Below are 25,550 nucleotides of genomic sequence, written 5' to 3'. Positions count from 1 at the left end.
ACGGTTGCCATCCACACTGATGTAACTCAGAGCCTGAGTGATTATATTCCCAGGAGCATGAGCCTGAAATCTGAGGATGAATTTAGAAAGCACTTGAGGGAACAAATGCACAGCCAGCTCCTCAGCCACGGCACACATAAAGCTGCCTCTCAAATGTTTCTGTTCTCTCTCCCCTGACAACATGAGAGATCAGCATCTACTGTTTGAGTTTACACATTTGGACACAGAGTACTGGAGGACTTCAGTTAACTTAGGGAATCCTGCATTTTAATCAGTCCCTAAGAGGTACTGAAAGTTAATTGGGAAGATGGAATTAATTTCCACATTCCCTTTCAAAAATAAAAAAAAACAAACCCCCCAAAAAAAGAGTCACAGTTTTAGAGGCAGAGCAAGTCACTATTTGAACTTCTCAGTGTAAACAAACACATGAGAAATCCATCATCGCTAAAGGGCTGCTAACAGCAGCCAGCCTCCCCCACCCTCCCTGTGCATCTAAGCTTTCAGGAAAAAGTGAAGCAGGAATACTGATCCATATGATCCTCCTGGGAACCCTCCTCCCCTTCTCCCCCACCCCCAATCACTTTTCACCTCCTCGTTCCACACACGGAATAAAACGACTGCAATATTTTAAGTATGACCGAAGCAAATTGCTCCAACATTAAAGAAGTGAGCTGTACTACTGCTGCAGCAAGCAAGAGCTTCAGTTCCAGTTCCAGGACCGGCTCCTGGTCTCTATCTGAGGTATCCAGAGGGCCAGCAGGAAGCATGGCACCGAAGGGACTGTCCCACAGGATGTGTGGCAGCTCCAGCTCGTCACTCCACATGGCTCAGGGTGTCCCACAGGATCTGTGTGCAGCACTCCGGGTGGGACAGCGGCCAAGGTCATCCACAAAGACTGCTCATTCCCCTGAGCTACTCCTGGGTATGCATCTTTTAAACTGCTGCATCTGCTTCTTCCTAAATCTGCTGGGGGTTGAGTTGTCCAGCTCAGGATTCCCCAGGTGCGTGTTGTGCACCAGGGGAAAGGCATGTTACACCTCACACAGACACCAGTGCAAAGCCTGAGGCTTGCTAACTATCCCAGCTCTTCAGCCTTTTTATTCCACATGGAAAGTTCACAGATTAATTACTGATGGTCTTACTTTTCAACATACAGGACTAGTGAGAAACAGGTAAAAAAAAAAACAATTAGACTATTCTAAAGTCAGAGTCACAGACATTTTGAATGACAAAAGGCAAGAGTTTAAAAGTAACTGAAACAACTTCAGAGAATTTATGGAGGGCAGAAGAAAGCCACCCAGAAGACTGGAAAAAAGGAAACGTGGTAATTTTCCACCCAGGGATGCTCCATCCAAAGACGGAAGGTCACATGCTCTGAAGACTCCGAGAGTTCACTTCAAGGGTGGAAAAGATGCGTTCAAAGCAACACAGGAGAGCGAGTTAAAAATAAACAGCCTGGAATGTGGGACTTCAAAGATTTTCCGTTTATTGTCTTCATTTCTATTTTGGCAGGATATAACTTACGAGTCGCCCAAAGCAGGCATGTGCCAGCAGTTGCAGGAGTGAGGCTAAATAACAAGTAACTGCCTGAGGTCCCGCCCATCTAATAAATTTCCCGAAACAAGAATCTTGTGAATCCCTCCGAGCTGACTCATCCGTGCAACATTCATCTCGCACGAGTCATGATTTTGCCTGCTGCAGCCTAAAGCTGTCTCAGCCAGCTGGAATATAAGTCCAAAGTGTTCTAGGCACTCACATTTTGAAAAGCAACCCCTGAAGAACTGCTGTTGTGCCATTTTTGAGCAATACATTTTTTTAAAATGCTAATTAGTTACGGAACAGTATAAAGTTACTATGCTAATGTTACCAAAAAAAAAAAAAAAAGAAGGCAAGACTGCACTTGCTGCAGCCAAACCACAAATACTCCAACCCCAAGATAAGAGTCTCCAGTGTATCAGGTGGATGCTGGTACAAATGCTCTCAGCTGGAGGGTGTGTGGGTGGTGCAGTTCTAGGTACACAGTCTCCTACCTGTCATTGTGCAGTTCCACAAACAACTCCAATTTGCAGGAATGTTAGTCATGATAGGCCTACTGTAAAAGTCAGCAGTTGGTAATACTCATAATTCCCTCTTATTTTCCCTCTCCCAATATATAACCTGCATACTGATAAGAGCAGCAGAAAATGGCTATTTTGCAGTCACAAATCAGAATGCACCATGTTGTAAGCAGCTTACAAGTAATTTATGTTTTCTTCAGTGGGACAGTGTGGACATTACAGACACAAACAATATAGTGATTATGCACAATACCATGGAGAGAAACTACGAGCTAGAGGATACATGTAGTATTTGTTAATTGACATAACAAACAAACAAAATATACCTCTAAAAAGTCTCACCCTGTCCAATTTTACATCATCGCCCCAAAACTGATTTTTTTTCACTAGTGAGAATGATATCTGTGGCTTCCCTCCTTTGACATGAAAATGGACAGACACTCTCAAAGACCTGGGAATCTCATCCAAGAAAAAGCTGTTCCATGTATAGAGCTGGTAGACAGCAGAGTGAGGCAGCTCTAGGAAAGAAGCACAACCTCTCATCCCTTTAAACTTCATGCCTAAATACCTTTATCACTGTAAATTGACTTTAGCAGTCTTAGTCTTGGTCAGGCTCTATTATTTTCAGTAGATAATTAAAACGTGTTAGTGGCAGTCAGAAGAAATAGAATTAATAGTAAAGAGTAAATAGTAAATAACAACCTACTGAAGTGTAAGAGCCCCACAGCATAGCCAAACTGTCCCTTCCAGAAAATAAGCTGCTCTTTCTTTGAAAGTCTTTTTAGATTACTCATGTGTCTGATTTTCCCTGAACTGTGGCCACTGATGATCTTATTTAATACCTGAATTTGGATTTAAACTGCCACAAACTGTTGGATAATATCAATAATTAAAAAATATAATAGAACAGACTAGAGTAGACTAGACTAGGCTTGAATACTGCAAGGGACTTACCATGATCCAACTGCCTGACCACTTCAGGGCTGCCCAAAAGTTAAAGCAGGTTATTAAAGTTGTTGTCCAAATGCCCTTTAAACACTGGCAGGTTTGGGGTGTTAACCACCTCTCTAGGAAGCCTGTTCCAGTGTTTGACCACCCTCTCCATAAAGAAATGCTTAATCTTCATAATTTCTGACAAAAAAGGGGAGAAGAAGAGTTTATTGCCTGGGACAGCATTAACAGTATCTGAAACATTTGTACTGGACTCCTGTTTGTTCTTGGTTTTCATTTCTCAAGTTGACATCTTGCAAAGAAATGGCAATCAGAAATGGTAGCCAGGGTTGGTGGAAACACACTCTGCTTTAAAGGATGTGGCAAATCTTTCTGTAGTGAATTCTCCAATCTTAAAGAAAATTAGTGAGAACACTTCAAAAGGTGCCCACAGCCTAAAAATCCTACACATTTCTCAGCAAGTTACTGCTACTCCTAAATTGTATTTAGCATTCTGTGCAATGGCCTTGTCCCTTCCAACCCAGGACATTGTATGGTTCTCTGATTCCCTTCTATTCCAGGTAACATTGATGATTTGCAAAGTACTCGGCTCTGTTTTGAAATCATTCTGGTATTACATAATTTCTTCATTGCAGCTGCTGAAAACAAAAGTAGCATGGGAAGTATTCAAGTAAAAAGTATTAATGCTTCAGGCAAAATGTTCCTGTTGGGATATTAAATAAAACCCAGATTGTGTTATCTTCTGTCATCCTTAATAGCACTGAAGAATATCTTAACTCTGCAAGTGGTCCTATTTATTTCATAAGGTGAATTTTAAGACACTTAGAAGAGTGCAATGCTAATAAATATTAGCTAGGCTGGTACTTTTTAGTAGGATTTTTATACAGGGCTGAGCACAGCATTTTGCAATTGTTAACAATTACATCTTATTTTACAGTCATATACAACCACAAAAGACTCTCCAATGTTTCTCTGTCTCAGATGAGAGTTTATTAGTACAAGCAAAAAGCATAGAAAGTTTAAGTCAAGGGTTACTACAACAGATGGAGCCTTGTTTATAGTTATGCAGTAAAGCAAGAAAATCAGTTTGGTAAATAGTAGTCTGGTGGTGTCAGGTTATTTTTGAGGGCATCATCATCATCATCACAATCCATCAGGATGACAGACTTTGAAAATCAGTTACACAGGAACAGAAACTAAAAAATGCACAGCCCTCAGCTACCAACAGCATCAGGGCTTCAATTCTACTCACAGGGGGAAGAAACTTCATTTCTTACCTTATAGGTCCTGGCATTGATGAGGTTTTGCTCTCAGCTGGTGGCACAGCAGCAGGAGGAGGAGGATCTGAGATGTCCTGACCTCCAGACCTTTCTGTGCTGTTGTCCTGAGGGCTCCTATTTGTACTGTGCCCATTACCAGGAGGTTGGCCTAATTCTGAATCTTGTGGAGCGTTCTAGAATGAAAAAAAAAAAAAGAACAATTTAAGTGGCTGCTGCTAGTTTGGAGAATACACAAGCTGAAGGAGTTTTGTTCTGCCCACTGATAGACAACTTCTGCAGCAGATTTCACTACTTTGATGGAACTTGCAGGTTGTAAAGCCAAGCTATTCTTTTATTAATGACAGAAAAACAGAAGGAAGTGGTTGAGCCAGAAATAAACAGTAGGAAGAGAGGAGAGAGAGAAGAATGCAACAATTGTTCTAAAGCAACCAGGGCCTTTACTGACCCAAGGAGGGTATCATCTTCTCCTTTTCCAAGCCTGGCAAATGCTTCCTTGCTAAGCAAGTTTAAAATGAGAAAGGATGGAAATAGGCTGTACACTTGTACACTCATAATATTAGCAGTATATCTGGAGTCAAGTTAGAGATAAAGCCAACATCAGTCAAGACCCAGCGCTTGAATCCAAGTCCAGATTCCTTCCCTCCCACTTTGACAAAGCTCAGAATGCCTCTGAACTGAACCAGAGGGCTTGATTCTTCCCCACACTGCCTCTCTATGATAACAGCTACAGGAAATGCTGCACTTTCTGCAGTCATAGCTACAGAAATGCAATTGCACAGCTGAGGCAATGCTGCATCACCTCTTTTCAAAGGTAAATATTGACCCAGGATCTTCATCCATGGAGACATGCCTTTACATGAATGGGGTTTTCCTTTGTTTTGTTTCCATTGCAAACTATTGGTTTTGCTCCAGGGAGGAAGAGAGAACTGTGCAAGTGCCAGAGCTGTGACCCAGGCTGAGCCTGCAAATCCCTGGGGTTCTACCACGCTCTGTGGGGCTGCTTACAGCAGGTAGTGGCATCTTCCTACTGATATTTTTTTTTCTTTGGCAGAAGTATCTTTAGAAGGTGAAGAAAAGCTGGTAAGGGCTGCTCTGAAACAGTAGCTGAGGATGTTGTTCAAGTACAGCAAAAGAACTGGAGTAGTGGAGATAAGCAAGTGCGGCGCAAAAATGAAGTTAGAACGAAGAAGGTCTTTTTCAAATCCTCTGGCATGTCAAGTAGTAGTTAAAGAGAAGGAAAACCGTTTCATCCGATCACCCTTAACATACAATCACTGTTGTTTTAATTTTTAACTGTTACTGCAGGAAGCCTGAGGCACACAATGTAAAGACATATGAGTGCATTCACTGAAGGGAGGAGAACCACTCCAGAGCAACATCAGAGTTTAAAAGCACAACTCCACACTCATCTTTTGGGTTTTCTTACTCTCAGTTTGAGTGTTTATTTTGCTCTAGCAGCAGTCAATAAACTGCAGAGAGCTGTTGTTGACAAAATCACGGTGTGCTCCCACACTGCCAAAGGCTTCCCGTGCCCGGAGCCGGGAATGAGACACCCAGTGGGCAAGCAAAGCCCTTGCAATGAGCAATCGAAAAGGTCAGGGCATATTGAAGATATAAAAAGACTTCCTTTAGACTTAAGACAAATTTGATTAACTCTCATATCCTCTGCCTGTCCCTGGAGGAAGCCCTTCACTACGGCTTTGTTTGCAGGAGCCTCCTTTATCACACCCCTTTCCGCTGGGAGAGACCAAGGGCTCTTGGTTTCGTGATTATTAAGCACTTACCCAGCATGTGCTGACATCTGGCATTTAGAATATTTATCTAAGTATATATATGTTGGCCCCAAACCCAGAGTATATGGCAAAAAAATACTAGAACATCGAGATTTTCACGAGGAAATTTCTTTCTTACAGCCAAAAAAAAAAAAAAAATAGAAAAAACCAGACCTGAGTTAGCTTACAGGGCTCTGGTTTGCTTTTTGTGCTGCGTTTTGGGCAGCCGTGCTTTTGTTTGCACGAGAAAATCTGAATGGAGAGTTTATTTCAGCATGAGTATGTGTCTGCAGAGAGAAAGAACTGGGAAAAAAATGTGTTATTAAATTAATTATCAGGAAAAAAAACCCTAACCAGTGGTTGGTAAACTCCCAACAAGCCAGGAGAGGCAACCACAGTGACACACTCTTCCTTAGTCCACATGTCATGTCTTACCATGCGAGGTACAGGTGGGTCAGACTGGAAGATGTGCCACAAACAAATGCCTCATGGTAGCAGCCAAAGGAAGAACCATTCTCAGGACACTTGCAGGCAGAAATGACCTCCTTTTCTTCCCCAGCAGGGCAGGGAGGATAAGGAAAATGGCACAAAGAACCCCAAGAAATTAGGCCAATTTACAAATTTGTCCAGGTGCCTCCAGTAGTTGGCAAGAGCAGCGAGAACTAATTATTTATTTTTTTTCTCCTTTCTACTACCACCATCTCCAATTTTCTTCAGCTGCTTTGTGTGCCAGGCAGGAGGAACCACCTCACAGCTCTCTTCAGAAGATGAAGAGCTGCATGTTTTGTCTCCTTCTCCCAAAGCCTCTGTCATGTCCCACAGCAGAAAGGTGCACACTGAATAATTGAGTCATTAATTTACTGCACTTACCCTGCAGTCTCAGTAGCCACACATGGCCTCTAATTAGTCTCTCCTTCACAAGATCAGCCACTTAACTCAGAAGGCTCCTTTAGGTTACAATTCTCTGTTCTACTGACATGCAGTTATCCCTCTTCTGGAGCCATGGCATGATGGGGATGCCTCCTGCACATAAATCTCTAAAGTAAAACCCCTGTGCTGAGAACCAATACAGGTTGGTTTGTAGCAACAAACCTTTGGATTGTCATCCAGAGCCACAAATCCCACGAGCCACGTGATAACCAACAGTTAAACACAATATGGGCTCAGTTGTGGTATCAGAAAGAAACAATACTGATCAGCCTGTCATGTCATAAACCAATTAGCTCCTTGTTTCTAAGGCTCAAATAACACAGACAGAGGAGACCTAACTTAGAGGTTACACCTGCCAGGTACTTGCAAGCAGCAGTAGGGCTATTTTAGGACAGTTTGAAACTGTAACATGGAATCAGGCTAGTTTGTCATTGCCTCCCTGAGTCTGATGCTTCACAGAACACTTTGGGGCCAGAATAATTTTGGTGGAAGTTTGCTGGATTTTACTATTACTGTTTATCTCCAGAATTCACAAGTGAACTACATAATAGAGACATTTATTATAGCTCGACACCCCCTCTCACCAAAATTAGGATGTTTCCATATTAGACACAGAGAAGGGCCCAGGTTCCAGTGATTGTATCAGCTGTTACACCAAAATCTGGGATTAAAATCCAAACAAAAACACTGGGAGGAGCAGATTGAGAAGGCAAGGAGAATGATCACAACAGACCAGGTCAGGTATGTGCACATGTTTGAAGACTACGTTTAACATTTTCCATGGGTCGTTTGGGGCCAGGGGACCGATGAGGTTTTTTTGGTGGGTTGATTAGTTTTGACTTTTTTTTTTTTGTTTGTTTTAAATAGTTTTGTGCTTTCAGGGAACTAATGTTTAAGAAGTTATAGTGCATCTCTCAGCTATCCCTAAGTGACTGTCGTTGGCCACAGGAAAATCTGACTCTCCAGTTCATTACCAAATTTAACATGTATTAAAACAATCTTAGAAACACAGGTCCTGTTGGAGCAGAGAGCAGTTTGAAATGTAGACACACTTATTTCTTTCTTTCCAGGATGTTTGAGTGATCAAAAAGCAAAGGTATGCTATTACTTGGTAAGGCAAAGGCACACATACATGTTCAAAAGAAGCTCAGAGGATTATTTTAGCAATAATCTAAAATTAATCTTAATGTAGATATTTAAATGTAAAATCAACTACTAATATTCCAAGATACAGGAAAACTTTATATATGAGTCTTTTCCATTTAATGTATTAATTTAATGTTCACAAAAGAACATGTTCTGTGAATCTAAGCCAGATGGAAGAAAAACACAATTCAATTTTTCGATTAAGTTTTTCAAATTTAAGCTAGTCATGCAAATCAGGTGCTGAACTAGCTTTGCAAAGCATGCTGTTTTATTTTTAATTAACATCTGTGAAAACAATTAGAAAGGCTATGTTTTGTTCACAAGTATCATCAGAAAGCTGCTGTTAAATAAATTACTTTTGAGGTTTCAGTACATGCAGCCTCTGAAGTGATTGACTACACAAGCTTGTAGCTAAATTTATTCTATTTTTGTTTCAAGTGTTGCATACTCCTGTTTGAAAAGGATTTTCATTATAAAAAGTTAGTCAACTGAATGACTTAAATAATTGTAATAAAAATCAGAACACAGGGGTTCTCAGCAGTTTTCTCTTTAAATCTGGAATAATTAAAAAAACCCCACCAACAACAAACAAAGCAGGTTTGTCACAGAGAGTATACAAACAACAGAAGGAAAACTAAACAGCCTGTACTTTTCCCCCTTTAAGCCAGCACACCATTTAAATGGATAAAACTGATTCTCCTGAAATATGCAAGGTAATTTGCTTTAAACCTTTCCAGAAGCATCGGAGTCTGCGAGGACACAAAGTAAATCTACAGGATCGCTTTATTTTCCCAGTGACTTTGAACAGGAGGCCGAAGGAACAGAACTCCATTAACAGCGTAGCCAAAAGGATTATGTGCACTGAAGTTGTCATACCAGAAAGAAATTCCCTTTAATGCCGCATGGGAGCCTGTTCCCAGCCCGGCTCCCCAAAGCCCGGCTCTCCCTGCTCAAAGCCACTCCAGCAGCATCAGGCACGGCCACAGCCTGGAGTCACAGCCATCCCGGGAACCTCGTGCTTCCCAGCCAGGCTCCCGGGCACAGAGCACGGCACGGGGCTGGTTTGAACACCTGGCATTCCCACTCAACCCCCCCAGACAGGTGAACTTCCTTTGACTCCCTTTCCTCTCAGTAAAAGTTGCTTCCTTTTCCATCTGCCCTCTGTGACATTCCTCCATTAAGCACATGGCCTTTTATAGCAGCTGCTGGAACGTGCCAGAGCTCTGAGGAGCTGGAAGTAATCTTTGAGGAATTACATTTCCATTCCCACCAGCTCCCCTTGGTTAGTGGAGGGGAAGCTGGAGCAAGCCTTTACAAGGCTCAATCAATAAACCAGAAATTACCTTTTCTTTTTTCTCCATGCCTTCCATTACAATTTGGGGAGTTTTTTAATAGTTTCTTTTTCAAGTCTGCCCATTACAGGTTTTTCACCTCCACAGGGTGAGCAGTGCACGTCAGGACAAAGAGCAAAGGTCCTGTTGCTCTGCAGGAACAGTAACCGAGCAGTAAATTAGATTTTAAAGATTTTGTATCTTTGGAGAGCCATTGTTTCTCCCTTATTTGGGGAAATGGGGCCAAAATAAATAAAAATTAGATAACGAGTGGTTATTGCTTTAACAACCAGAGCTTTACAATCCCATCAGCAAAACCAACAAATTGGTACCTGACATATTGGACCAAGCTTGAGCTCCATGTGACACTTTAGATCTGAAGAACTACACTGAGACTCGGTTTTATCACCTTGTAAGGGAGCTAAATTCTGGTTTTAACAAAGAGCTGGTGCAGCAGTCTGCATCACTCAGTGCCTGCCCCTTGCTGAGGGTGGCTGGGGTACAGCAGTTTGGAGGGGGATGCCTGTCATGACCACTTCCTGGGTTTTGGTGCCCAAACATCATGACTGCTGATCAGCTGGATGTAATTACGACATGATCAGATAGGAAAAGCAGACTCTTTCCTTAAGGGAGATTCCATATAGAATTTTGCAATTAGAGAAGGTTTTTGTCTTTAATCAGTAATGGTGCAATTTGCTATTGCTTCTGGCGTGGTTTATTTGTCTCTCACAGGAGTAGAATTTTAAGCTCATGCCTATTCTAATTAAAACCCTCAAAGGGGCAGGAATGCAAAAACTGGCATTTGGAGGAAGCCTCATTTAATTTGCTTCTCCTGAACACAAGGAGCAAAGCAAATTGTGATATGGTAACAATGGTATTTGAAAAATTCTGGCTACAGCTTTTGATTGTATCTGTGACCTTCTCTTAGAGATAAAGGGTTGCTTTCCCTCCTGAGAAACACCTACAGAAATGACTCTGTGAAGGTAAAAATAAACACTCTGTGTGTATTTATACAGTCACCATTGTCCTTGCTTTGGCTTTCTTCACAGAATACACAGATTCCTCTCAGCCACAAGAGCAACTCAAACCTTCAGGCTTCATTGCTGGTGTTTATGACTCTTCCAGTCCACTGAGGGCACTAAACTGTTTATCTGCAGATCCTTGTAATGTCAACATAAGTGTCTTCTCAACAGCTTGAGAAGACTTGCTGTGTTTAAGGAGCATGCACTGAGCTAAATGAAGGATGGTGCTATAACTGGCTTCATGGCTCTTGTTAACCTTATCTTTCCACCTGGTTAATGCAATCCATGTTCAGAGAGCAAAGGAAAATTCATAGTTATCCTTGTATCTTCACTGGTCTTGCTTGTCTTCTTAGTTTCCTTTGTCCCTTTCCTCACTGATCTGATGAGTACCTACATTATTTCCTTAAGGATGGCAGGTATATGAGATATGGCAGGAGAGAGAGAGAGAATAGGGCTGATAGTCTTGGAACAAAAATCTTCATCACATAACTTGCAATTTTCAGTCAATAAAGGTTGAGCTAAAGCAGCTTTCTGCTGGGTGGTTCTTAGGAGCCTGACAAAAAAACACTCCAGAAGAGGCTGTTGGATTCAAATGAAGTTCCAAATGCTGTTGTGCTCCCCAGACAATAGTGTTTGCCTGCCTAGTAATTTCTAACTACCCGTAGCTGTGGAAAATGCAAGTCCAACATTTTCATACTACTTCTACATGGAGAAATGCAGTAAACAATTGTAGAGGAACTTTAAAATGTAAAATATTTTCCCTTCTCATCTGTACCCATAAATGTACATTTCCCAGGAGAAATGGTGGTGGCTTTCCAGATGCCAAGGAAACTTTAACCATTAATTCAGAAGAGAAGGAATAGTCTTCTTCCAACTTCCTTTTCACTATGCTTTCAAATAAGGAACCCCGCCACAACTTTGAAGCTTTGCTCTTCTTTCATCCCCCCTCTTTTGCTCACAGGGAAGATGAGAACAAGAATAATAATTATTCATGGCAGTGAGAAGTGTCCCAGAATTTGCTGCATTTGCATAAAAGGACGTATAGTTCTCTGAAAACTAGTTCTTTTTTGTGTAAACTCAAAGAAATACTTGGTACTATTTATCATAGAATATTGGACCAGTAGTAATTACCTCTTGGAAGTAAGAATTCACTGAAATGGTGACTAGAGGTGTGCTAGCACTACATAACCATCAGGAATGGGCACACTGGCCTGTAGCCAGCTGCCATCAACATCCTGATGTACACTGAATAAAATAGAAGGAAAACTGAAAGAGAATCATAATTTAGAGAGTAGAAGTGGTGGATCACAGTGGACACAACAAACTCAAAGAAGAGCCCATGTAGGGTAACAGTACATTGCATTAAAATGCTGTAGGCAAAATTATTATGCAGAGAATTGGGAATGTGTTTTTGTTCCCAGTTGAACATAAACAGTGGAATGTATACAGATGTTATTGCACGATTCAAAAAGTATGTAAACACACAGTATGAGCACCAGAGCTCATACTGGTTATCATCTGTGGGAATGGGGGCTGAATGCTGGGATGTGCCCAGTGCCTCCTCTGCCAATCCCCATGACACCAGGATCTGGAAGAAGCACCACACCAATTAACAAGAGCCATCATTTCACAAAGCACAAGGAAGTTGGAAGATGGGAAAAGCAATAATGCAGAATATTAACAGCAGGATGTGCAGCAGTCAGATTTGACCATAACAAATAAATGGAGGAATCCTAGCAGGATCTCAGCATGACACTTCAGACTCTTCAGAAGTTGTAGCCCCTCTGGCAAGGGGGCATGTGCTGCCTATCTTACACATTTCAAGGAGAAAACAAGAACAAAAAAAATAACCAAAACATTAGGATGTATGTTTAAAGACAAATTAACAATAACATAGATGTGGAATAACCAGCTTTGTTTGGCTATTTACTTATTCAGAAAACTAGGAATAAGAATGGGTAAAGCAAAATATACAGAAATAACTTATGTGTAGCTGACTTTGAAATTGCCTCTTCAACCGTGAGACAAATGATGCACTGCTAGAATTTCATCTTGGCAGCAGTTTTCACCTTCAAAGAGCTTTACAATTACTTGGTAACTTTGCCTTTTCTGTAATCGTGAGAAAGGCTGTGCAATATGACAGTGCTCCTCTTCAGAACTCTTGAGTGGCAAGAATTAAAAACCTGAGTTAAAATTATTCCATATTAGAAAAACCCAGCCTATTCAAGCTTTAGAAAATTTTGTGCTCATATTTCCAATGATAGAGAATTACTTCTGCCTTAACATCTTCCATACAACCCTTTAAAGTGAGAGCAGACATGCCCTGGAAATGGCACAATTCTAGTAGAGGGGAAACCAAGATTAAAAACAGCCGTGAAAGTCAATAATAATCCTGTAACATTGGTTACTTTGGGAGCTTGTCCAGACTATCCAGAGATGTAGGGCTGAGGAAGTGCACAGATACATCAGTCTGTATGAAACTCTAAGCCTTTTCTTTTTATTACAGCCATGTGGATGATTTCTGGACATTTGGCTGACCAGAAAAGTCAAGGAACAGCCTGAAGGCAGCCCTTGCCATTCCTCCATTTTACCCACTGCCTTTGGGTGGATGAAGAAAGATGTGTCTAACAGGCAGCACAGCAGCTGAGACCTTCTACAGTTCCATAAACTGCAGTGCTTTCCCATTAAAAGAATTAAAGAACACCATTAAAGGACATCTCCCATTAAAGAACACCTCCATTACTTCACCTGTATTTTCCCTGCTAAAGGCTGGATCTCAAGCATCAAACTTGGTCAAAGTATTTGTTCTTCTATTTCTTTTTCAATTTAAACACCTTTTTCTTCACGTGGAATTTCTATTTTCAGGGAAAATGCATCTGAGAAAATAGCTTATATTTAATTCATCATAAGCCCAACAAGCTGTGCCACTGACAGGGACCCTTGTTTGGGAACAGTCTTTGCCACTGTAACAGGGCAGGGCACAAACCTAAAATCTCTCAGCAGTTTGGACTTTGCGTGCTGTTACTGCAAAACAGAACATGGTTGGTACATGTAAAATCACTTTGTTAAATACAAAGTGATTTTACATACACTAATGGCCCCAGCCTTGTTTCATCCAAGCATTATCTTTGCTCATTTCTACTGAATTTACAATGTATTTTCCTCAGAGGTTGGTCTTTACAAGACAGATTGAGTGTTTAATTTTTCCCTAAGTGTCTACTGCATTCTTCATAGTAGCACATTCATTCCACAGATCTTCCCACTCATTAAATGAGTTTTAAACTTAGCACAGGCTCTCCCATCTTCAATGCAAACCATGTGTGTGGCTTCCAAATGAGCTCTCACTGAGAGCTAGAGCTGGGCAATGGTGTTCTCTGATAAACACACAAACAAAAACAACTCATGTCAACTGGTTCTGAGTATAAGAACAACACTCACTGAGCTATTTTAGTGGTGTTAGAGTTGGAAGGAAAGGCAGCATGCAAAGAGGGTCAAGTACAGGCTGTTCCTCTAAAGCATAGATTGCTACTAAAGGGAGAAGTTAAAAGAAAGCAGATTTTTTTTTTACAACTTGCTGAAAACTTAAATGTAGCTGCCTCACAAATTTGCAGTCAGTGTCGAAAAACCCAAGAGCCAGAAGCAGATGCAGAAGAAAAAGAGCAGCCAAGCCTGATGTGAACATTTTGAATGCAAACCATGCAAACCAGTTGTGCTCCTTGGCTGGGTGGTATAAGGATGACTTTATTTCCACTGGGGAATTTCTTACTAAAAATTAACATATTTGAGCATTTCAGTGGCCGTATGAATGTTTGCTGTTTGTTAAGTGATTCTTTTCCAAAAGCTGTTCCCCAGCTTATGTGGCTTTTAAGATTTTATCACTACTTCTTGTTATTTCTCTGTTCATAGAGAGTAATTTGGATTCCTAGCATGTCTTTTGTCTTGATTTGGTTTTGTGGGGCTTTTTTTGTTTGTTTGTTTGCTTGTTTGTTTTTTGGGAGGGTGTTTTGCTTTGTTTTGTTTTTTACAGTCTGAAAAGGAGACCAGAAGCTTCCTTTCCTTATTAGAAGAGTTCTTCATTAAATTTCCTAATAAATTCAATAACTTTTAAATAAAGTTGCCTCAGGATGACTTCTGAAGAAACATATTTGCCTTTCAAAAACTTGGAAACTGTACACAACGGAGAATAAATTCTCATTACTTAGTTATAGGGATTAACACATTCCTCTCTTCCCAACCCCTGAAAAAAGCTGGGGCCAAACCTTGGGCTAACAGTACAACTTGGCCAGAATAACTAAGAATTATGGAAGATTTTTATTCTGAAAAATGATTTAGGAAAAAAATCTTGTAATACTGATTTTCTTGAGAGGGCCCATTTTGCAATGCACAAGGTACAGTAGATCTGCTGAGACCTCAAGGGGAAGCAAAATGAATCCTTTGCTGGCTGGGGCCAAAAGTATATTTAACTGCAATTTAGCAGTTACCATAACATATGGAAGAAGAGAGGATAAAACATATCCTGGTGTTTTAATAATTGAAATTACTGAATTACAACTTTTATTCAAACTTATATCAGCATAGTAACTTCTAATGTAATTGTCCACCACCATCCATAGCATATGGGTTTCCCTTCATTTCATAAATCCAAAAATAACTCACCAAACAGCAACATGGATTAACAACACACCCTTCTAACGGGGGTGTAAAGTCCTGGATCAGGACATAGAGGGTGCAAGGTCATTTCTGAACGAGGAGAAGCTGCTGTGTGCCAGGGCTCCGAGGCCACCATAGCCACTGCCTGGCTCCCAGGGGCTCTCCCCACCCTGCCCATAACCCAGCACACTATTTCATTCCCCCAGTGATTCCAAAGGATGTTGGTTCTGCTCCACCACCCTCCTGCCCCACGGAGCAGGGCTGACCCACAGACTGAAATCCAGGACCCACCTGGGCCTGTCCCTCTCCCCAGGGATGTGCCTGATGCCTGGGGCTGGGACTGGCCCAGCTTCCCATGGCTGCCCAGCTCCCAGGATGGGGTGGTGGGATGACCCAGCCCTGGAGATCCTTCACAGTTCCTGTTGCCCAGGGAGCAACCCCCGGCACCGTGCCCCGATGCTCTGGAGCACTGTCATTGCCAGAGGAAAACACACACAAAGGTGCTTTCAATTACCATTAATGGCACTTAAATATGAGTGTATCGAGGAGCAGAAGATAAATGTGGGGTAAGCAGCCCATGGAAATAATTTCTGAAAGGTCTGATCCAGGCCGGGAGGAAAGGAAAATGCAATATCACACTATCACACTGTAGTGGTTTGAACCTTGTTCTCCCCAGAGGCTAAGAGAAGTGGTAGACCCCAAGGGGTGGAAACCCCTGGAAGTTTTGAAGTTCTGCCCAATGGGCGCTCCTGCAGAAATGTAAACATACCACAACCAGACCGGAAAAGAAGAGTTGTAGTTTGGGGTGGTAGGAGAGGTGGCCATGTTGTAGAGCCACGAGGTAGGGGCTCTGAGCCCCTTGGGGCCTCTGGCCCCCCTCCCAGCCCCTGGCTGGGGGGCTGCAGGGACCTGGAACAGCATAAAGCTGGGCTAGGTGCCTGTAGTATGCCGGGAGATGTTTTCTCCATGGGCACAGAGCAGCAGCCGACGCTGACCAGAGAAACAGTGGCAGAGAGCCAGAGATAAGACCTGAACTGAAGAAGCAGCAGAAGCAACATGCAGCACTGCAGAGGAGACTCCTGGAAGGAGAGTCGAGGAAAGGAGAGCCAGCAGCTGAGAGCTACAGAGTTCTTGGGGGTAAGACTGTACCACACTCCCCCAAAACTCCTTTGAGACCTCCTGGAAGGAGGAAGATGATGGACTCTTACTTGAAAGAGCCTTGAAGTGCGACATGCACTGTAGAAAGGAGCTAGAGAGCTCCGAGAGGAATGCAGGGGGAGTTGACCTTGGCTCCCCCCCCCTCGCACTGCTGCCACGGTGGCAGCCTGAGAGACAGGGCACAGAGGCCCTGCAAGGAGGAGCTGAGTCTCCTGCAAGAGATACCAGACCGTCACGAAGACCCCCCTGTGTCTTCGTGATATGACGTGGTGATACGACCTTGTCTGGGGTGAACGAAGCCCACGGAAGACCCCTCGGTTGTGAGGCGATGGGGCCAAGAGAGAGGCTTGGATACCTCCCTTGTGGATGCTGGCAGAAATCCAGCTATCAGCTGCTGCATGCATGAGAAGAAACCTGCTGCCTCAGAAGATGCTGCTGTTCAGAGACTGGAAGGGATCTGTCCTTCTTTCCCTCCTGGACTTTTATTTGGAGGGGAGAAGAGATCTGATCCATTGTAAATACATATGTCATGGTAGAGATAGTTTGTGATCATGTGTATAATGTGATATGGTATTTATTTGTACAGTCATTGTAATATATTTCCCTTTCCCCCACTTTGGAGTCTGGTGTGTTTTGTCTGGAAAAAACCCATCTCACATTAGGTTGAGATGTGGGAGGGGGAATGGAGCTAGAGAATTGGATGTTGGGGCTATCTCAAACCATGACATAAATGGTAGCAGAGGATGGTTGCGAACCATCGAGAGGGATGGTTGTGAACCATCGAGGGGGACGGTTGCGAACCATCGAGGGAGAGAGATAAGAGCCATGATGCTTGTGGTAACAGAAAGAGTTTTCCAGACAAAACACAGACTGTACCATTGTAGAGTAAGTAAGCCTATAGTAATGTAAGTTAAGTATTAAGAGTAGAGTTAAGTTTGTGATGATGCTATGTTGATATGTAGTAGAGAGATTTTGATTATATTTTAGTTTATTGAAGATTGCATGTTGATTAGAGTTTTTTTTCAGTTGTTGTGATATGTTGACATTTCGCAGGAGCGAGGGGTGGAGTGTTGTAGTGGTTTGAACCTTGTTCTCCCCAGAGGCTAAGAGAAGTGGTAGACCCCAAGGGGTGGAAACCCCTGGAAGTTTTGAAGTTCTGCCCAATGGGCGCTCCTGCAGAAATGTAAACATACCACAACCAGACCGGAAAAGAAGAGTTGTAGTTTGGGGTGGTAGGAGAGGTGGCCATGTTGTAGAGCCACGAGGAAGGGGCTCTGAGCCCCTTGGGGCCTCTGGCCCCCCTCCCAGCCCCTGGCTGGGGGGCTGCAGGGACCTGGAACAGCATAAAGCTGGGCTAGGTGCCTGTAGTATGCCGGGAGATGTTTTCTCCATGGGCACAGAGCAGCAGCCGACGCTGACCAGAGAAACAGTGGCAGAGAGCCAGAGATAAGAACCTGAACTGAAGAAGCAGCAGAAGCAACATGCAGCACTGCAGAGGAGACTCCTGGAAGGAGAGTCGAGGAAAGGAGAGCCAGCAGCTGAGAGCTACAGAGTTCTTGGGGGTAAGACTGTACCACACTCCCCCAAAACTCCTTTGAGACCTCCTGGAAGGAGGAAGATGATGGACTCTTACTTGAAAGAGCCTTGAAGTGCGACATGCACTGTAGAAAGGAGCTAGAGAGCTCTGAGAGGAATGCAGGGGGAGTTGACCTTGGCTCTTCCCCCCCTTGCACTGCTGCCACAGTGGCAGCCTGAGAGACAGGGCACAGAGGCCCTGCAAGAGATACCAGACCGTCACGAAGACCCCCCTGTGTCTTCGTGATATGACGTGGTGAAACGACCTTGTCTGGGGTTACGAAGCCCACGGAAGACCCCTCGGTTGTGAGGCGATGGGGCCGAGAGAGGCTTGGATACCTCCCTCGTGGATGCTGGCAGAAAGCCAGCTATCAGCTGCTGCATGCATGAGAAGAAACCTGCTGCCTCAGAAGATGCTGCTGTTTAAGGACTGGAAGGGATCTGTCCTTCTTTCCCTCCTGGACTTTTATTTGGAGGGGAGAAGAGATCTGATCCATTGTAAATACATATGTCATGGTAGAGATAGTTATGATCATGTGTATAATGTGATATGGTATTTATTTGTACAGTCATTGTAATATATTTCCCTTTCCCCCACTTTGGAGTCTGGTGTGTTTTGTCTGGAAAAAACCCATCTCACATTAGGTTGAGATGTGGGAGGGGGAATGGAGCTAGAGAATTGGATGTTGGGGCTATCTCAAACCATGACACACACTCACCTCATTTTCTGCACTGCTGTTCTCATTGCCCATTTCGGTGCTGACAGCCAGTATCACACAGCAATTAAAGAGAGATCACTGGAACAAAAGAAAAAGCTCTGAGTCTTCTGTGAAAAACCACAACAAAATAAAAACAACAGAAAACCCTGGAAATTTTGGGGGACTGTCATCTCAGCTACCCCTCCTGACATCCAGTCTTACAATGATTTTGAGTCATAAATCAGGGGAAGGGAACACCTGAAGTGTCTATTTCCTAATGTTTTTCTGCTGTCTTCCCTACACTTGCTCTACTTATGCTGAAAGACATTCCTTGAAGCAGAGCTTTGTTATTCTGTTTCTGGATTATCCCGTGCCATTTGTACAGGAAGGCATTTTCCTTGCCAAAGCTATTTTGGATGGACAGCCCATAGGAAAACCTTATTGTCTTAACTGTGTTCAAACCTCTTGTACTCCTTGGGAGTTCCTGGATCAAGCTGCATGCTCACATTGTCAGAACCACAATGTTAAACCTGACCATCACTGAAACAAACCATTTTCCATAGATGCACTCAGAGAAAGAGTAACTTGATTTTTTATCTTCATCAGTGGCACCGTTCCCTGTTTTTCTTAGGCATTATTCTGCTCACAATGTTATGATCTAAACACATTCTTTACACTTCACAGGATCTGCCTACTATAATTACTACTGGTTTTATACTAGTTCAGCTCTAATTATTTTAAATTTTAAAAAAATCCTCTGAGCGGTTCTAGAATTCAGTGTCTCCCCAGACATCACTCATTTCTGTATTTTTTGGAAAAGGGTACTCAATAATGAGTATACAACAGAGATTCACTTATAAACATTCACATCTTGTTCTAGACATTTTATTTTGGGGTTCATGCATTTAAATTCAGTGTATTTATTGTATTATTGAAAAGGTGAAAATTACACAGTCTCTTGAATTTTATTTTCCAAAGAATTTGGGATTGGTCTGCAGCATATGTCAAGAAAAACACCATTGAAGTCAGGCTGTAAAAGAGAGGTTGCACTTTGAATCCCAAGGAACCATAGAAGATTTTAAGGAATGTTGTTCCCTATTACTACAGCACACTTTTAAAAACTTGGAACGTTGTTCTTCTTCACAGGAGTCTTGGAGAGAGAGAGAAGTTCGGTGTTGTGCTTTTAAGCTCTGCTCTGTTTAAACTGGAGTGTCTTCAGGGGATATAGTGGTGCTTGAACTTGCTCCTGTTGGAATCACCGGGGCCACGACTGCACTTTTGGTGATTAATTAGCAACATGAGGTTTTATCTGCTGAGATTACTGCCAAATCCTCTGCTGTCTTGAAACAGTTCTGAGCTACATGAAAGGCTGCGTGTAACATTTTCAGAATCCCTGCTCCCCAAGTATGAAGTACTCCGTCCTGAAGCAGTGTGCACACATAAATCTTGCCAGGCTCAGCTCAGGGAAATGTTCCAAGACAACAGATTAAGATTATAATGTCTTAAGTATGCACCGATATAATAAAACATTCTTGCACTGTTAGAGCTGCTGACTAAGGTTTAAGTGCACAGGAGGGAAAGGATAACTTGGCTGTAGCAATGTGCTTCCCTCAACAGCCAGCACAATTCCCTAAGAGTGGATATCCTGGCATTTCTGGGCCACTGACCTGCCGAGCTTTTCTCTTCCCAGATCTTTTTCTGTTCCCACAGACATCATGTGAAAACACCTCAAAATTTAAAGCTCCCTAAACTGTCCCCTCACGACCACTTGCATTAATAACATAAACTGGGGGATAAATGGAACTCTCTCAAGTCCCCGTGGAGTTTTTTAGTTAATTGGGGTAGGGTCTCGTATATCAGTTGGGCAAAATGCAAATTTTGCTTATCAAGTCCTTAAATAGATAAGCCCATGCATGGCATAATATTGTTCTATTTATTTTAGAGTAAATTTTCTCCAGTGCATAAAATACTCTCAGTATTTCTGCACCAGCTCAGCAATGCTGATTGTTAAAAACAGCATCTTGAGGCCCAATTTGTAATATTCATTTGAAAGAAAAAAATACTTTATTTCTATTTAAATGTACAGGAATCAAAGTAGAAAATTACAAGAGCACAGCAGAAGTGCCAGCTACCACAAATCTCCACTAACACATCATATCATACTGCCCACTCACTCTTTTCTTTCTCTGGAGCACGAAATTTCACAATTGTCACACAATTCTCACATTACCACCTGCTCAATAATGAAGATAAATGTCATAAATAGGAAATAGGAAATGTCATAAATAGGAAAAAGACATTATATGTTCTCCAGTAACGAAACAAGTGATAATAATGTGTGAATTACATTGCAGAGCACTAAGATAACTTTTCAGATTACAATGTTACTGTAATCCTTTTTACATACATTATTTCTCAATCATTCTCTGAATGCACAGGTATTACTTAGATTGCAGACTACAAGTGCTTTATCATACGTATAGAATTTCAAATAAACATTAAAAACATGCTAAAAATCCATTCATTAAATAAACATAGGTTAACAACAAGATAATCTCCATCATCTTTCTATGGTATCTTTTACAATTTACATGTCATTATTAAAATTATTATAACGCTACATATCTCAGAAACTGCTCACTAGTACCAAAGTGGTCTGTCCAGCCTATTTTGTGCTGTGAAACAACTGCTTTCCTGAAAGCAAGAGATGTTTAATGTTGCACTTACATTCCAGGATTAATCTGGCCGCTTTGGATTCACTGACGCTCCTAGAGCACGTCCTCAAACCATTCCTTCCATCTTCACCTCACCAGTTTTCACCTTATTTTCCTGCTCCTTCTCCTCAGACTCATGCAATGTAGGCTTTCTCCCCGGGACCCACCTTCATAACCTGCTCAGCAACCAACTTGCCTCCACCCCAGGCGAGAAAGAAAACAAGTTATACCTCCTCCACCCGGCCTCCCCCTGCTCCTGCCAGGCTCTGCCTGTCAGAAACTGAGCACTACTGGTTTTCACAAAAGCAACCCCAGAGAACAGGAACTTTGGTTAAAACGTGTTTCACTTCTACTGTTTCTCGGCCTGTGGCATGAGCAGCGCTCCTGGCACTACAGAAATTGTTCAGTGAAACTGTAGCAACAGTACATTGAAGTCATGCATGTGTTTGTTTGCAAGGGAGAATTAGTGTTGAGGGCAATATCTATTCTGCATTTTGTTTTCAGGCTTGTTTACGTGTTTGTGTTTGTCTTTCATTTTCTCATATTATTCTTGAGAGCTGTCAGAAATACCTGCTGGCAAATGTTGATGTGCTTGTTCAGGTTATGGTGAAATAATTTCCCATTTAATCATCCTGAAGGGTGGAGACGTGACAAAAACCCTTTGAAATGTGATGTTACAAGAAGTACTGGTTTATGGGCGAGCTGATTGTTATTATTAATTCTGGTTGTCCGTTCCAGCGATGTCTCCACAAAGGGGTGCTCAGAAACACAGATGATAACAGAAGACAGTGTATTTATCGTTAGTGGTAAATCCATGGGATCAACAAGTTCCTGTGAACACCACTGGTGTTTTCTGGTGCCATATCTGACATGATAAAAGGCAGGATTTCGTAGGGCAGCAATATGTTGTCTGCTGACTTTTGTTTCACAAAGTCTTGGTCTACAAACTCCTGCCTTGAAAACATAAAGCATGTGAAGAGCTGGAAAGCACAGTTGCAAGGTCAAGGACTACATCAGTGGCCCTGCCTTCTAAGCCTTTTCTTTTTTAAATGAAGCTGGTGATCCAGCAATCCAAGCTGTGTTATACCACCTTAAGCCACTGTTACTGGTCCAAGAAGAATTTCAAAGAATGGAAATAAATTACCTGAGCTTCCCCCCCCCCTTTTTTTTTTAATTATCCTGAGCTTTTTCAGGTAATAAAGCAAAGTACATATGAGTGGGTTTGGTGGCATGTGGGTAATACAATACATTAAATAAATCCATATTATAACTTCAGGAATTTAAGATGGAAAGGTCAAGATCTATAGAAGCTCAAAAACTAAAAGATCTGAAAGTGGTTGCAGTATCCCCTTTTCTCTGCTCTCCCCAGGCAATTCAGAATCCAGAAAATCTGAAGTTCATCAAATCATGGTTTTAGTGTGCTTCTCCTTAGAAAACAAAACAGAAGCTTTGCAAAATTCATTGCCTTATAGACAACAAATAATGCAATGTTTTTTGTTTAGGCTCTCTGCCATGAATTTAAGAGCAGGGATCCTGTGGGAGCTCAGGAAAACACAAGCCTGGTAATACATCCTCACTTCTGCTAGCTGCATTGTTTCCTCATAAACACAAACTGAACTCATATTTGGTGCTCTTCCATTTCTAAGCTAAGGCCAGAAAATGCCCAAAAGTGAAAGTGAAGCAGCTGCCTTGCAGAACAATTCTCTGGCACAAACTTGGAGGAAAATGTTCCCCTGGTATTTGATCATGATTTCTGACTGTGTATTTTTGTCACCACATGTGCAAAGGAGAGTTCCTCTGTTTGCTTGTGTAAGGTTTGCAAAAGCAACCTCTGCACTGGTGCCAGAGAGATGAGCCATGAGATGAGCCATGTGCAATGAGGTTCCACTACAAAGTCAAACCAGTTTGTGTAAACCACCAACTGTGAGAGCATTCCACATCCCTTGATGTCTCTATTTATTCTCTTTTATTTTATGATAGAACTGGTGGGAGAAGAAGTACTCACATCAGGCTGCTTTACTGTTGTTTGCTGGAATTTCCCCTGTGGTTCCTCATCCACACTTCATGCTCATCCAGGGAGAGACTGTCTTTTCTTGATCAAAAGAGGATCTAACCCAGGAGGACTGGAAGACTCAAACTGGGGGAAAACACAGGTCAGGTTAAAGGTAAGTTATGTAGTGGGTTAATGAATTAGGTATTCCAGTAAAATCCAAATAATTTGTCATGAATGATCAAATTTAATCCTAGTATATACAGTATTTGGTATGCTTACCAACCACACACTGCTCAGGTATGTTAGCTTCTTATAAATTGAACACATGCTACCTCAGGTGTTTATATAAGACAATTTAGTTTGAGGTCATTTTGCTTTATGGTATAAATACTGCCAAAATAAGACAAAATGTTTTTATGTTCCTTACTTTCACAAGATTGATACCACACATAAAGCATTGCAAAGCTGTGCTGAAGCACTGAGCATATTATTACACACCAGTTGTTCTCATAGGAAAGAGAAGAAAGAGAGGTGTTCAGAATTTTGTTCTTTTCTGATCTTGATGTAAGCAGTGCAAAACCATTCCTAATTTCTGCATGTTACAACAACATCATAGAGATCTGCAAGAATGACTGACCTACGACAGCCCTTCAGCTTTCTCACAGATTCTAGAGGAGCAAACACCAAGAGCTGGGAGGGAGACCAAAATCCGTCCTGAGAATTAGTAAACACGTAATGATTTTCAAGTGCCCAACTTGATGGGAAAGACGTTGCTTGGTAACATCAGCAGCTGGATCTGCTGTAAAGCCGTGACGTCGCCTGGCAACGGAAAGCTGAGCTGGATTTTTGTGAGAGTTGTGTTTGCTGCCCTTCCCCCAAGATAACCAGAAACTGCCTGTGGGGACTGCACCACTGAATCCAGCTAGGACTGAGATTTAAAGGACAGAGAATGAGACAGTTCTTTGATGCAGCCCCACCCTGACTGATGTGCCCCACTTAAAGTACAAGCGCAAAAAGAAACGGGGACGCCGAGTACCTGCTGCTAAGAGACCAAAGCATTTTTTGAAAAGCAGGTTATGGAAGTTAAAAATTGTTCTTCCCATTTCTGGCTAATTTTCAATCAGTATGGCAACCTGGCCTGGAAAAATCCAATCAATGGCACATTTCCATTGCTCCCAACCACCCTGGTGGGGCACTTCAGGGAACTCCTGCACTGGGGGTGTTGGTGTTCTGTGGAGGTCTCACTGTGGCACCACAGGGGGTTGGGTTGCAAAACCCAGTTTCCAGGGAGGAAGTGAAAGGGAATTATTTTTCGACAGCGTGAAACCTGGAAAAAAAATCATAATCCAAAAGTGTTTTGACTTCTGATGTGGTTCAACCTCTTCACTTAGCTAAGGCATTGGGAAAGGTTTTATTGACCCTCATGGTAATGAAATACTTGGACATGGTGGTGATAACAGCTACAGAAAGATGTAACCACCTTATTATGCATAGAAGAGATTTTAGAAAGCAGTGAGAGACATCAAGTGCCTGCACGACTTCACTGCGTTTTAGTCTCTGTACAGACAGTTCCTCCTCCCTCCTGCAGTTGTTTGTGTTTCAACATTCATGGCACAAAAAATTTAGAAGAAGACACACATTTCTTTGGAGATTAATTGATTTGCTCAAGGTAAAAAAGCCTACCAAGTGGTAGAACTAGGATGTCAGCACTGGCTTCCTCAGTATGCTCCAGTTGCCAGAGTTGGAATTTGAGTTAACGTTATTGGAACCTCCATCAGGAGGTACCCTTCCTAAGGAAACACAGGAGGGCTAATTAATCTAGGAATATTTTCCCAGCTGAAAAAAAGAAGTCTGATGTTTCTGTTTTTAACAAAACTTTCATATTACTATATGGTTTAATGCAATAATAAATAAAAGTGATTCTGGAAATCTTAGCTGTGGTTCTGTTGCATCCTGCTTATCCCTTAACTGCCTCTCTGGAAGATGTGGTTCTCAGATAAATTTTGTGTTTGTGCTGGTTTAAGAGTTAACCAGCAGGGGAAATGAACTCAACTCAAAGGAGAGATTATAAGTCAGAATAACAATTTACTAAAATAATACAGTAAGTACAATCATACAAACAAACAATTGGTCTTAACCCACAAAACCCAAATGTATAACCCAGTACCCTGGGGCATGAACAACGTGGTGTTCCTTGGGCGCCGCTTGAGTCCAAAGTAAAGGGAGAGGGGAAGAACCTGCTGGTGGGAGAGCTGTTGCAGTCTGGTCAAAAG

The 25,550-nt window shown here is 42.1% G+C and overlaps 1 protein-coding gene across 1 annotated transcript in view; it reads right to left on the bottom strand.

Moving 5' to 3' along the window:
• The window catches only part of TACC2 (transforming acidic coiled-coil containing protein 2), a 129,499-nt gene extending 105,541 nt beyond the window's left edge, over positions 1-23,958 (bottom strand). The window contains exons 1-4 of the mRNA XM_039387184.1: positions 23,915-23,958; positions 23,290-23,421; positions 18,592-18,669; positions 4,286-4,461 (exon numbers count right to left, since the gene is read on the bottom strand). Of these exons, the coding sequence (XP_039243118.1) occupies positions 4,286-4,461; positions 18,592-18,624 (209 nt within the window). The 5' untranslated portion in view covers positions 18,625-18,669; positions 23,290-23,421; positions 23,915-23,958. The remainder of the gene's footprint in view (positions 1-4,285; positions 4,462-18,591; positions 18,670-23,289; positions 23,422-23,914) is intronic.
• Between the last annotated feature and the right edge of the window lie 1,592 nt (positions 23,959-25,550).

The sequence above is a fragment of the Pipra filicauda genome, unplaced genomic scaffold (genome assembly GCF_003945595.2).
Source record: "Pipra filicauda isolate LSUMZ 115617 unplaced genomic scaffold, ASM394559v2 scaffold53_size3534045_pilon, whole genome shotgun sequence".
Classification (NCBI taxonomy): domain Eukaryota; kingdom Metazoa; phylum Chordata; class Aves; order Passeriformes; family Pipridae; genus Pipra; species Pipra filicauda.
This window is presented reverse-complemented; position numbering and strand designations above follow the sequence as displayed.